The following is a 13,221-nucleotide window of genomic DNA, read 5'->3' on the forward strand; positions in this document are numbered from 1 at the left end:
TCTCAATGAGAATTCTCATGTTTGTTCATTTTCAAGATGGGGAAAAAGAAAAACATAGACTAGTCTCTTTCAAATAGTGTTTTGAATATACTAATCAGAGTGGCATGAGATTATAATAAATTATATAATCTCTGTATATTTAAAGAATAAAGTTTCTTGATATTATGCAAACTGTGTTATTTATATTCCCTGGAGTTAATTATTTAAAGAAATCGTGCAATCTGAAAAATTAAAAAATATTTGAAACATTGAAGAGAAACACAGAAGGTAATGATATAAAATTAGCTTTTCCATAAATGAGATAGTGGTGAGGCAAAAGAAAAGAAACTTCTGCCAGAGAGTGATGGTTCACACATTTCTTTTTCAAGTCTGGACCCTGGAAGGAGCGCTCCAACACAGGCTCTTGCCGCCCTAAGCTGGACTTCATGAGAAGGTGGGGCAGCCAGGCTCTCCAAATACTGAGTCACAATCTTGTAACGCTCTGATTTTGCTGATTTGGGCAGAGCAAATGCTTCCTTCCACATTGTCAAAATTCCATCAAGTTGGCAGTATCCCAAACCAGAACAATCTAAACTTTAAAAGTGCAGATATGTTTTCTAAATTTTTAAAGGAATAATGTAAAAGGAAATGCATGTTAATAGAAATGTAAGGTATTTCTAATATATTATTTGAAACGTTTACAATAATCTTGGGAATTCATGTTATCTCCATTTCTCAGACGAGAAATGCATCTTAGAGAACAGAAGTAATTTTCCCAAGGTGACTCAGCTAGAATGGAGAGGACCTAGCATTCAAATCACACCCATCAGCTTCTAAAGCCTTTGTTCTTCATCACACATCACCTCCTATCAGCCACATCTAGCTTATCCGCCTAAGAGAACTCACAAGACCATCGATTTCCCTTCTCATTGCAAGCCCTGATTATTACTTAGTTTATAGGGTTAATATGAGTTAAGTGATTTTAAAAAATATCACTTTCCTCCGGAAACTTTGTAAGATGAATTAGGATTGTCACCCGATCTGAGGCCATGCACAATTTCGTGCCTCCCCTCCCAAATTCATTCTCAACCTCTTACTCTTAGAAATGCTAATGGATTCCATTTTGTTCCGTTTCAATTCAACAAATGAGATTGAATGTCTACTATCCGTAAAGCCATAAGTGAGGCAGTGGAAAAGTTAGAAAGATGAGAGAGAATATAAGAAGTATGAAGACCTTTATGTCTAGTAGAAACAATTAGATAGTACACTGTAAATACAGTTTTGCTTTTCGGAGGACAGCACAGGAGCCACATCAATATCCCTTTTCCCCTCCTGGCCACACACAGTGAGCTGCCAATGAGGAAGAAAGCAAGCGAAGATGGAAGAAAGGAACAAAGCAAAGAAGGCAGGAAAACAAGAACAGCAGGAAAGCAAAAAGGACGGAAAGAAATCTGAAGATCATTTTCAGCATAGTAGAAAATCTACACATACTAGGTACTCACCAAATACTTTTTAAAGTGAAAAAATAAGGGATGCTAACAAAAAGGAGAAACAAAATGTTTGTCAAATTACAAAATTCAAAAGTAGAAGCTAATGGTTAAAGGACAGAAAAAAAGGACAAATTTTTATTCTTTTATCATTTTGAGGCTAGTTCCAAAAATAATTTTTAGTTATGTAGTATGCTAATAGACTGTCCATCCACTTTAAAAATCAGCCCTGACTTGCCTTGGTGTTCCATAACATAGAATTTCATAGTTGGAGGAAGATGGGAACCATGTGCTGCCCACCTTTGCACAAAACTTTGGGAATTTGCTCTTGACACATAAGGTACAGGTTTTTTGTATGCTTTCAATGATAAATGTCTGTTGACTGATTAAGAAAAAATATCCTGACCACCTTAATGAGGCAAGTGTTCAGAAGATCTCTTCTAGCATGAGTCCAACTTGTCTGTAAAAACCACTAAACAAGTGTTCTAAACACAGATTTTTTAAATGAATTTCCAAAGTCACACCTGATAAGCGGTAACCAGAAAAATGATAATAACAAAAGCCAATTTTTTTGTTGTTTATTTTTCTTTTTTTGGCCATGTCGCCGACGTGCAGGATCTTAGTTCCCCAACCAGGGATCAAACCCGTGCCCCCTGCATTGGGAGGGTGTAGTCTTAACCACTGGACTCCCAGGGAAGGCCCAAAAGCCAATTTTATTGAGCACTTCCTATGTACTGAGCATTTTGTGTGTATTATTTACATGAATTATTGCACTTGAGTCTTACATGGACTCCATAAGTGAATATACACTTGGCAGATGAGAATACTGAGAATTGGGAATTCCCTGGAGGTCCAATGGTTAGGACTCCATGCTTTCACTGCCAAGGGCCCTGGGGTTTATGAATTAAGATACCACAGGCCGCATGACACAGCCAAAAAAAAAAGAAAAAAACAACAACAACTGAGGATTATAGAGATTAATTTGTTCAAGGTCACCATTAATAGTAAATGGTAAACCCGGATTTGACCCCAGGCAGTCTGACTTCAGAGAGTATGCTTTTTTTTTTTCTTTTTTTGCGGTACGCGGGCCTCTCACTGTTGTGGCCTCTCCCGTTGCGGACGGAGCACAGGCTCCGGACGCGCAGGCCCAGCGGCTATGGCTCACGGGCCCAGCCGCTCCGCGGCACGTGGGATCTTCCCGGACCGGGGCACGAACCCGTGTCCCCTGCATCGGCAGGCAGACTTTCAACCACTGCGCCACCAGGGAAGCCCGAGAGTATGCTTTTAATGGCTGTTATATAAGGTCTGCTAGTTGTTATATTTTTCTTTTCTACAGTTAAGCAGATCCCTTTTGTCCTTCAATTTCTTTTGGAAAGATGCTGAGCTTTTTAAAAATGTGTTTCTGTGGAAGATCTCTAGCAATTGTATGGAAAGCTATCAACAACTGCTACAGAGGGTAGCCAACAAAATTATGCTAGGACAATGACAGCCACAAATACAGTCATTTGCAAATCATAATTTTGATCACAGTCATAATTTTGAATAAAGAGAACAAAGCATAATATTATTTTTAGGGTTATTTAATTCTTTCTTCTTTCCCTTTACCTAGTGCCGATCATTCAGTGCAATCAACAGCTGGGGGAATTAAATGCTTTCTTCTTTGGAGACTGTAATACCCTAAAATCCAATTAGCTTAAACCAATTAAAATGCTGTTTTTAAAGCCAAGGCATTTCCAGGAGGTTGCTGTTAACTGTGGAGCATTTTTCAAAATCATGCAAAGAAGAAAAGAAATGCCTATATCAGAGTATATTTGTGAACTCCAGAGCTCCACCTACGTGCACATAATGTCAATTTTTGGATCAGAAGTTCTCACAGTGTGGTGCCTGGACCAGCAGTATCAGCATCACCTGGGAACTTGTTAGAAAAGACGATTCTACGGCCCACCCCACACCTACTGTCTCAGAAACCCATGGGCGTGGAGCCCTGCAAAGGGTGGTTGAACATGACCTCCAGGTGATTCCAATGCATGCTAAAGCTTGAGAACTGCTATTATAGTCATTGTGCTACCAAAATAACTGCAACTCAGACTTACAGGTGTAACTGTCCTGTTTATCATTCCTCTAGTTAAATACTAAGAAATACCTGCAGTTTACAAGCATTATTTATATGTTTTCCCATATTACAGTTTTGCCTGTCATGAAATTAGATGTAAATTTTTTTAAAAAGTGTTGCTCGAAAAGAAGGCTGATCTTTACTATGTGTTATAGTCTGTATTTCATTCTCAGTCCTAAATCAGCATGTCTGGGCACGCTGCTGAGTTGCTAAAAAGTCTCAGAACCTTTAGTTGTATACTACTCTCAGCTTGAAAAGTGCCTCTGTTTACATTCACTACCTTCTCATATTTTATAACATTTACTTTATGCTTCCTTGGGCAACAAGGAAGATAATATTTGAATCAGTAATAACATAAAGCTTTTCTATCAATGTGGAAAATAGCACTTACCTAAATAGTAACTGTACTATCAAAATAAAATTTCATTTGCACAGTAAGATTCTATTTACACTTGCTGTTTTAGGCAGAAGAGAAAATATGAACTGTAAGTCTAGAATCCTGAGAGAGAGATTTTCCTCTTCTTCCTGATATATGGTACGCTTTGCATCCTGTGATTCATAATCCACTTGGGTCATGAAACATTGATGAAGGGAAGCCAGTGACAGTAATGGAGTCCTGTTAGGTCAGGCTTCACAGGAAAGGCAGATCATATTTCACTGGTGAAAAGTGCCTCTAATAAAAGGAGGTGCCTTGGGAAGAAATATTAGTGCTTTCTCTTTCTTCTCCTAGTGTCATTCATGACATTATTATATAAATGCACAAAGTTTATTTCTTACTATGTGGCCACATGTTTAAAAATTTGTTTATTTCATTCATGAAGGAAGCAGCAGGAAGACAAAAGAGTTGGTCCCAAAAGCAAAGGATTAAGGAACAGAGATGTATATAGCCAGTTGAGAAAGAAATGCCAAAATAAGTTTACCAAGTTAGATGTAAGACTGATTAGCTTTCTACATGACAGTAAAGTCCTGTCATCTCTGGGGTTAACTTCTCTTCCAGGCTGTAACACCCTAACAAGCTGTCAGTTCTAAAGGGTTATAAATCATCTGCACCTTGATATTTGTTAATCAAATATACTGTCACCCAAGAGCGTCAGATGAGGGTTGAAGTGGGCTGAATGGTGGCCCCCCAAAAGATATGTTTACATTCTGATCTCTGGAACCTGTATCAATCTCCCCCTTCCTGCCTCGATTGTCTGGGTTAGAATAAGGTAGTAGCTTCCACAGGGCCCAGAGAATAAGGGAGGATGCTTGTTCGTGATGGCCACTGGGCCTGGCCCACCAGAGAGCAAGGCACTGATGCCAGGGCAGGCCCCGACCAGCCCTCATGGCCCTCCCGTTTCGGACCACAGGCGCTGCTCCAGAGGTCTCAACCCTGAGCTGCTCACAGGCCTTGCTCTTTACTAGGCACCCCACCTGGGCATCCTGCAGCCACTCCCCACCCCCAGAACCAAGGCTTGCTAGCACAGAGCTCTGCCACTCCAGGCATAGGACAAAAAATCAAGTCCCTCCCAATCTCCTATAAACCCTCTTTAGACTCCAGACTGGCCAGGAGACCTTGAGAGAAATATCTTTAATTCAGTCATTCATATATTCCCTGACAGCATATTTTCAACCAATATTTGCTGATTATTTATGGAGCACCAGCTATTTGCAGGAGATGCCAGGGATACAGCAGGGAATAAATATATCAAGGAGGAGAAAACATATATTAATGTTCAAATAAATTAACCTTTCACAGTCATTAAAGCAAAATGCAGTCTAAGACTGTTATTTATGCTCAGAAATTTTCCTATTACTTTATTTTTATTTTCAGCCCACACTCTTTGAGACGGCTTCTTGGCTAACACCCTCAACCATGCATGGAACTCCAAGGGACAGCTTTTCTATGTTTTGCATCTTCCTAAAATGGCCAGTTGAGCACAGCCTCCTGTGAGAGGCAGTGCGTCCAGTGGTTAGGCACATGGCCCAGAAGCACCAGCCCTACCACTTAACTAGCTGTGAGACTAGGGGCAGGTTTTAGTTAATTACTTAATTGCTCTCTGTGCCTCAAAGTCGCGGAGTTAATGGTAGGACCCACCTCAGGCTGCTGAAAAGACAACATGAGTTGTAGTAAGTAAAGGACTTGAAGCAGCATCTGGCATTTAGTGAGCCCTGGTGTTCCCACTGTATAATCATTAAAGAAGGGGGTTCCTCCTGAGGACCAGGGATGGTGGAGAAAGAATGAAAAGCAGCTGAGCGGAATAGATGGTAAGTGCTGGGTGAAGAGCAAAGTTTCACTGTAGTTTTGGTTCTCAAACATGACTGCTCTTCAAAATCACCACAGGAGCTTTTCAAACTTAATTTAATTTTCAAACTTAATTTAATTCCTGGGCCCCACCTTCAGAGGTCACTTCATTGGTCTGGGGTGGGACCCAAGCCTGTTCAAGTAATTCCCATAGAAGTGGAGGTTGAGCATCCCTGCAGGACAGCAATGTACCATCTGGCCGAGGAGCCACGCCTGCCCTGCAATGAAAGGGGGCGGGGGACTCCACTCCGAGCCTCTCTCCTCCTTCTCCCCAGACCCAGCTGCCTTAGCAGTGCAATCCCTCCTCCCGCAGTCCATCCACAGGCATCCTTGGGGCATGCATCACTTGTCAGGCCCTGGGCTTGGGATGGGGCAGTACAAAAGTTATCAGACAAAATCTTATCCACGTGGACCTCACAGCAGAGAAAGAAGATAGAGAAGAAAGCAAGCAGTTACGTGGAGAAAACTCAAAACACTCTGAATGCTCATAGAGCTCTAATCGAAGTACCGTATATACTTACTAGGAAATCCCTGGGGAAAGACTGAGGTAGATCTGTAAGTACAAAATGTGGAGACTCTCCAAGGTACATTGTTGAGTAGAAAAAGGTAAACCACAGAACAGCATACCATTCATGTTTCAAAAAGCTTTTTGAAAGACGTTGCGATATTCTATCTATGGGTGCGTAAATATATGTAACTTCAAAGAAAAAAGGTCTAGAATTACACCTCTTATTTTCCATGATTAATTTTTTTTCAAAAAGAATGTATTCATTGTTTGTGAAATTTAAAATAATAACATTTTTTAAATTCCAGCAAACTCTTTGTAGGGGGGGGGTCTTCTGGAAATATTTGCATTTAGCTAAGTTAAGATGTATATCACATTGCCTGTTAATTGTGACATAGCAGTTGGCATTACCAGACATGATTTTATCTAAGTGACTATTATTGAGCAGAGAGCAATGTCCTGAGGAAATGGGACGTGAGACAGATGTGTGCCAGTAGAGATAAGGCAAAGGAAAGACAATTCGGCACGAAGCTCAGCTGAGTATAAGGAGAAAGACCTAGCAGCTACCTTCCCTGTCTGCAACTTTCACAGTTTCACCTGAGGCTGGTCCTCCTAACAAGCTGAAAGCTCGAACATCAGCTTCCAGGTCTAGCCTACTAATAGAGATTCTCCATCTTAGCTGCATATTAGAATCACATGGGGAGACTTACTAAAATATCAATGCCTTGAACCAAGACCAATGAAAAGTAAGGTCTTTGGGAGGTTGGGCCTGGGCGTTGTTTTTAATACGACCAGGGCTGAGACTCACTGCTCGAAGACACGTGCACGCACCCTCCCAGTTTGGACATCCTCATGCTTGCAAAGTACTCCAAAAATGGCATCAGTTGAAGGTGCTTCTTAAACTCTAGGGGACTATGGGAAAAGGAAAAATATTTGCATTTTTGTATTATGTGATTCCGAAATGATAACACCATGTGTTTGGTTTATTTCAGGCTCGACTGACCAAAGAACAACGCTGGGGAAGTGCATTGCTTTCCAGAAACCACTCCTTAGAAGAGGAATTTGAAAGGGCAAAAGCAGCAGTGGAGGTAAGTTTTTTGGTTTGTTTTTCTGTTTTATGTTTCTGAGAGTGGAATTCAAAACAATCAAACTTCAGCAGGATACATATTAAATGGGTCTTTATAGACATGAAATAATCATGACTATGATTGTTGGAATGAGACATGTTACCAGAGAACTTTTTTTTTTTTTTTTTCTGGTACGCGGGCCTCTCACCGTTATGGCCTCTCCCGTTGCGGAGCACAGGCTCCGGACGCGCAGGCTCAGCAGCCATGGCTCACGGGCCCAGCCGCTCTGCGGCATGTGGGATCTTCTCGGACCGGGGCACGAACCCGTGTCCCCTGCATTGGCAGGTGGACTCCCAACCACTGCGCCACCAGGGCAGGCCACCAGAGAACTTTTGACTTCCCACCCAGGGTGACTAATAGATGTCACCTCTTATGCCAATTCTGTGGTAGATTAGTAGTGACTTCTGGAGTCTTGGGTCAGAAAACTCTGAGTCTTGCGTGTATCCCATGATGAACTTATGCTATGCATTTGCTATGCTTCTGTGAAGCCAGGGTTCATGCCTGATGTTTTTATCTCTCTGGCATCTAGCACAATGTCTGAAACATAGACGGTTTTACTACCCCTGAAATAGTATACATTTTCCTAACTGGGTGGGGGAAGAAGGCAGGGCTGAGATATTCTAATCAATGGATAGCCCATCTTGACTTGAGCCATAATTTATTTTACTGTTAAGGGTGTCCAAAACAATGACAATGTTGATAAATCAAATGAAACATTTAATTTGAACATTATTTTCCTTATTTAGCCTTCTAAAGAGAGAGAGAGGGAGAGAGAAGGAGGAAAGAAAGGGAAAAGGGAAGCCAAAAAAAAAGCATCTTTTGCTGTTTTTTATGCATTTCCTTCCTGGGTAAAAGTGCAAAGAGTGCATCACAGGTGCCATCTATGATTCTCACCAAAGCTTTGCTAGAAGACTATTTGAGAGTTGAGCTTTTCACCCAACCCAAGTATGAACTTGCTGGGACCTCTATTTCTATTACTGATGTGAAATCTTGAAACTTGAAAGTATTCCTGTAATATGGTTCATTTATGTGGCCATCTTACCTCTAGAATTTGGATGAAATTATTATACTACGGGCAGTCTTTCCGTAACTCCATACTTGAAGTGCAATTAAATCATACTTGCAATTTAATATTAAAAAGATTCTTTATATTCTAGGAAATAATTCCAGCCAAATTTCCTATCATCATTCAGAAACCTAATAAGAGAACACTTTTATCTCATCACAATACAATCCACCCAAATTTCTTCTTTTAATTTTAACCTTTTTAATTAAAAGTTAAGGCATATTTAGTGCTCTTGAACGTGATCAACTGATAGATTTGATTGAGACCAGCTGCGTTCAATTAAGTTCAACTGCATGGGGCCTGTAGCTCAGTTTATCTTAAACGTAGATTTTTCCAGACTTAAGAGCTAATTTAAGTTTCTTTTGAGCTCCTACTGTGTATAGGACACTGAATTAGCATTAAAAAGAAGATGATTTAGAACCATAGAATCTTGGGGCAGTAAAGACTTTATAATTTATCTGGTCCCATTTATTTTTATTTTTTTTTAACATCTTTATTGGAGTATGATTCCTTTACAGTGGTATGTTACTTTCTCTGGACCCATTTATAATGAGACAATGAGTTCAAACTCAAGACTTAATTACAAAGACTTAGTTACAAAGTAACATATCAACAAGGAAAAAATTGTCCATCTGTGTATCTATCTATTCATAAAGTCACTTAATCTTAGTTTTGGTAGAGACCTTAGAAGTCATCTATCCCAACCAGGCATACAAAACAATTTTTTTTCTTTTCAAACATACCCTGTTTCTACTTGAACATTTTCAATTAAGGGCAACTCACTTTTCAAGAAAACCTGTTTCGGTTTTGGACAGTCCTAACAATTAAAGAAGCTCTTCCCTGAATTAGGCTGAAATTGGCCTACAAGCAACTACCAGTTTTCTTACCCCTGGCTTTGCCCTCTCTGGAACAAGGCAAAATTAGGTGAATCCCTTCTCTACATGACGCTCATTCACCCCAGGAAGCCTTGTTTTCTCCTGGCTTCTCCTTGTCTCTTTGGAATTGAGAGACCAGAGTTGTTATTCCAACTTGTTGCTAATAACTAAATAACAACAAACATCTCATTAACCAATATAAGTCTCATTTTTCCACACCTCTATGGTCCTTTCCAGCTGCAAAATCCTAAAATGCTGTAAGTTACTAGAAGTAGTCATTCAGCAAACATTTGTGCTGGCTGCTGAACTAGGTACAAGAGATAAAGGAATGAGCTAGCTTTGAGTAGTTGTCTAACAATGGCATGGACCAGATGACTGACTCAGACAAGACATTTGCTCCCTTCTACTTTAGTTTCTTCATTATAAGATGAGGGGCTTGGATGTCTAATATACTAAGAATGCTATACGTTTGTATCTTCAAGTGAAGTGAATGGTAAGTACAGAATTCCCAGCAAAGCAGAAAATTGTAAGCACATTTGCTCAGCTGGAAGCCTGGAACTGAGAAGCTTCCTTAAGGAATGAGGGAGGATGATGCTGACCGGAAGGTGTGAACAGGTGTGGAGAAAATAGGCGTGAGGCATGGGGGCGGGGGTTGTGTTTCACTAAGCTGATGGTATATCAGACCTTCAAAACTGCACACACATGTGAACTACTTACTTCCCAGCGTTACTCTTATCCAGGGTTTAATCTAAATTCATAGTAGAAGACATAATAAAACGGATCCGAGTCTTGGAAATATACATGTCCCTTGACCCAGCCACTTCTCAGAATTTATGCTAGAGAAATAATCGTGAAAGTTTGCAACATTTTATCTGTAGAATTTTTTTAAATAGTGAAAATTTGGGAACAGCTCAAGTGTCCCATTACAGAGAATTAACTAAGTTAATATCTCTACAATAAAATGCTATGTAACCATTAAAAAGTACATCATAGAAAAATATTTAACATCGTGTAAAAATGTCTAGTGATAATTGGAATAATTTATATACTGAGTTTTACAATATGATCCCAACTTCGTAAAATGATAGTAGCTTAATACCTAACAGGTTAGAATACATACTGTGTGCCAGGCACTCCCTCGGGAGCTTTGCGTGGATTCTCATTTAATCCTCCCAGCAGTCTTATGAGGAAGGTAATATTACTATTTTCATTCTGCAGATGAGAAAACTGAGGCTTAAAGATATTGCAGACAGTTACGTGGCATTTTATAAGCAATTAAGATAGACTGAAAATGAACAACTCTCATTTAGCAAGTTACAAAGTCATGATCTTCACCCAGACTCCAGAGCCCATATTCTGAAGCACTGCACTGTATAAGCATAAAGAGAGTCTGTGCCCTAACCTTAACAGTAGTTATCCTTGGGTGGCTGGATTTGGAGTGATTTCTTCCATTAGCTATCTATATTTTCCAAATGTTCTATCATAAACATGTATTACGTTGGTAATCAAGGAAGAAGGGGTAAACTATAGACACTATTAGAGTCTAAGATTCTTAAGAGAACTAAAAGCGCCACATTCTTCATTTCAAGACCAATAAAGAATGGCACCACAGACTGGCTTCATCAGAGACTGTTCCAAACACTAGTAAGACCCACATGTAAACCATGCCTGGAGCAAGTTGAATTTTTCCAAAGTCTCCATTTTTATATCACTGATGCCAATATTCCTTCTATTTCACATTCTATTCCATTCTTAAACCCTCATATTTTTTGGTCATCATCCTGCCTCATGACTTGGCACCTGGTCCTCCTTCTGCGCCTAATCCCCTCACAAGCTCCAGGGGCACTGCTCTGCTCTCTATTCCTCTTGCACAACAGCCTCATTGCCTGCTGTCCCCACTCTGTCTTTTTTTTTTTTAAACAGTTATTATTTTATTTGACAGATGTTTAAACAGAGGTGAGCATAGGGACTGATTTTTTTTAACATCTTTATTGGAGTATAATTGCTTTACAATGGTGTGTTAGTTTCTGCTTTACAACAAAGTGAATCAGTTATACATATATCGCATATCTTTTCCTTCTTGCGTCTCCCTCCCTCCTACCCTCCCTATTCCACCCCCTAGGTGGTCACAAAGCACCAAGCTGATCTCCCTGTGCTATGTGGCTGCTTCCCACTAGCTATCTATTTTACATTTGGTAGTATATATATGTCCATGCCACTCTCTCACTTTGTCACAGCTTACCCTTCCCCCTCCCCATATCCGGAAGTCCATTTTCTAGTAGGTCTGTGTCTTTATTCCCGTCTTGCCCCTAAGTTCTTCATGACCATTTTTTTTTCTTTTTTTAGATTCCATATATATGTGTTAGCATATGGTATTTGTTTTCCTCTTTCTGACTTACTTCACTCTGTATGACATTCTCTAGGTCCATCCACCTCACTACAGATAACTCAATTTCGTTTCTTCTTATGGCTGAGTAATATTCCATTGTATGTGTGTGCCACATCTTCTTTATCAATTCATCTGTCGATGGACACTTAGATTGCTTCCATGTCCTTGCTATTGTATATAGAGCTGCAATGAACATTGTGGTACATGACTCTTTTTGAATTATGGTTTTCTCAGGGTATATGCCCAGTAGTGGGATTGCTGGGTCATATGGTAGTTCTATTTTTAGTTTTCTAAGGAACCTCCATACTGTTCTCCATAGTGGCTGTATCAATTTACATTCCCACCAACAATGCAAGAGGGTTCCTTTTTCTCCACACCCTCTCCAGCATTTATTGTTTGTAGATTTTTTGATGATGGCCATTCTGACTGGTATGAGATGATATCTCATTGTAGTTTTGATTTGCATTTCTCTAATGATTAATGATGTTGAGCATTCTTTCATGTGTTTGTTGGCAATCTGTATATCTTCTTTGGAGAAATGTCTATTTAGGTCTTCTGCCCATTTTTGGATTGGGTTGTTTGTTTTTTTGATATTGAGCTGCATGAGCTGCTTGTAAATTTTGGAGATTAATCCTTTGTTGCTTCATTTGCAAATATTTTCTCCCATTCTGAGGGTTGTCTTTTTGTCTTGTTTATGGTTTCCTTTGCTGTGCAAAAGCTTTGAAGTTTCATTAGGTCCCATTTGTTTATTTTTGTTTTTATTTCCCTTTCTCTAGGAGGTGGGTCAAAAAGGATCTTGCTGTGATTTATGTCATGGAGTGTTCTGCCTATGTTTTCCTCTAAGAGTTTAATAGTGTCTGGCCGTACACTTAGGTCTTTAATCCGTTTTGAGTTTATCTTTGTGTATGGTGTTAGGAAGTGTTCTAATTTCATTCTTTTACATGTAGTTGTCCAGTTTTTCCAGCACCACTTATTGAAGAGGCTGTCCTTTCTCCACTGTATATTCTTGCCTCCTTTATCAAAGATAAGGTGACCACATGTGCGTGGGTTTATCTCTGGGCTTTCTATCCTGTTCCATTGATCTATATTTCTGTTTTTGTGCCAGTACCATACTGTCTGATTATGTAGCTTTGTAGTATAGTCTGAAGTCAGGGAGCCTGATTCCTCTAGCTCCGTTTTTCTTTCTCAAGATTGCTTTGGCTGGGCTTCCCTGGTGGCACAGTGGTTGAGAGTCCACCTGCCGATGCAGGGGACACGGGTTTGTGCCCCGGTCCGGGAAGATCCCACATGCCGCAGAGTGGCTGGGCCCGTGAGCCATGGCCGCTGAGCCTGCACGTCCGGAGCCTGTGCTCCGCAACGGGAGAGGCCACAACAGTGAGAGGCCTGCGTACCGCAT

The 13,221-nt window shown here is 40.2% G+C and overlaps 1 protein-coding gene across 3 annotated transcripts in view; it reads left to right on the forward strand.

Moving 5' to 3' along the window:
* PEX5L (peroxisomal biogenesis factor 5 like) overlaps nucleotides 1-13,221 on the forward strand; it is a 173,196-nt gene that overhangs the window by 101,247 nt on the left and 58,728 nt on the right. For all 3 annotated transcript variants that reach the window (XM_029215455.1, XM_029215454.1, XM_029215456.1), the window contains one exon: nucleotides 7,361-7,456. In XM_029215455.1, coding sequence (XP_029071288.1) covers nucleotides 7,361-7,456 — 96 coding nt within the window. The remainder of the gene's footprint in view (nucleotides 1-7,360; nucleotides 7,457-13,221) is intronic.

This window comes from Monodon monoceros, unplaced genomic scaffold (assembly GCF_005190385.1).
Source record: "Monodon monoceros isolate NGI ecotype Baffin Bay Population unplaced genomic scaffold, NGI_Narwhal_1 Super_Scaffold_11, whole genome shotgun sequence".
Lineage (NCBI taxonomy): Eukaryota > Metazoa > Chordata > Mammalia > Artiodactyla > Monodontidae > Monodon > Monodon monoceros.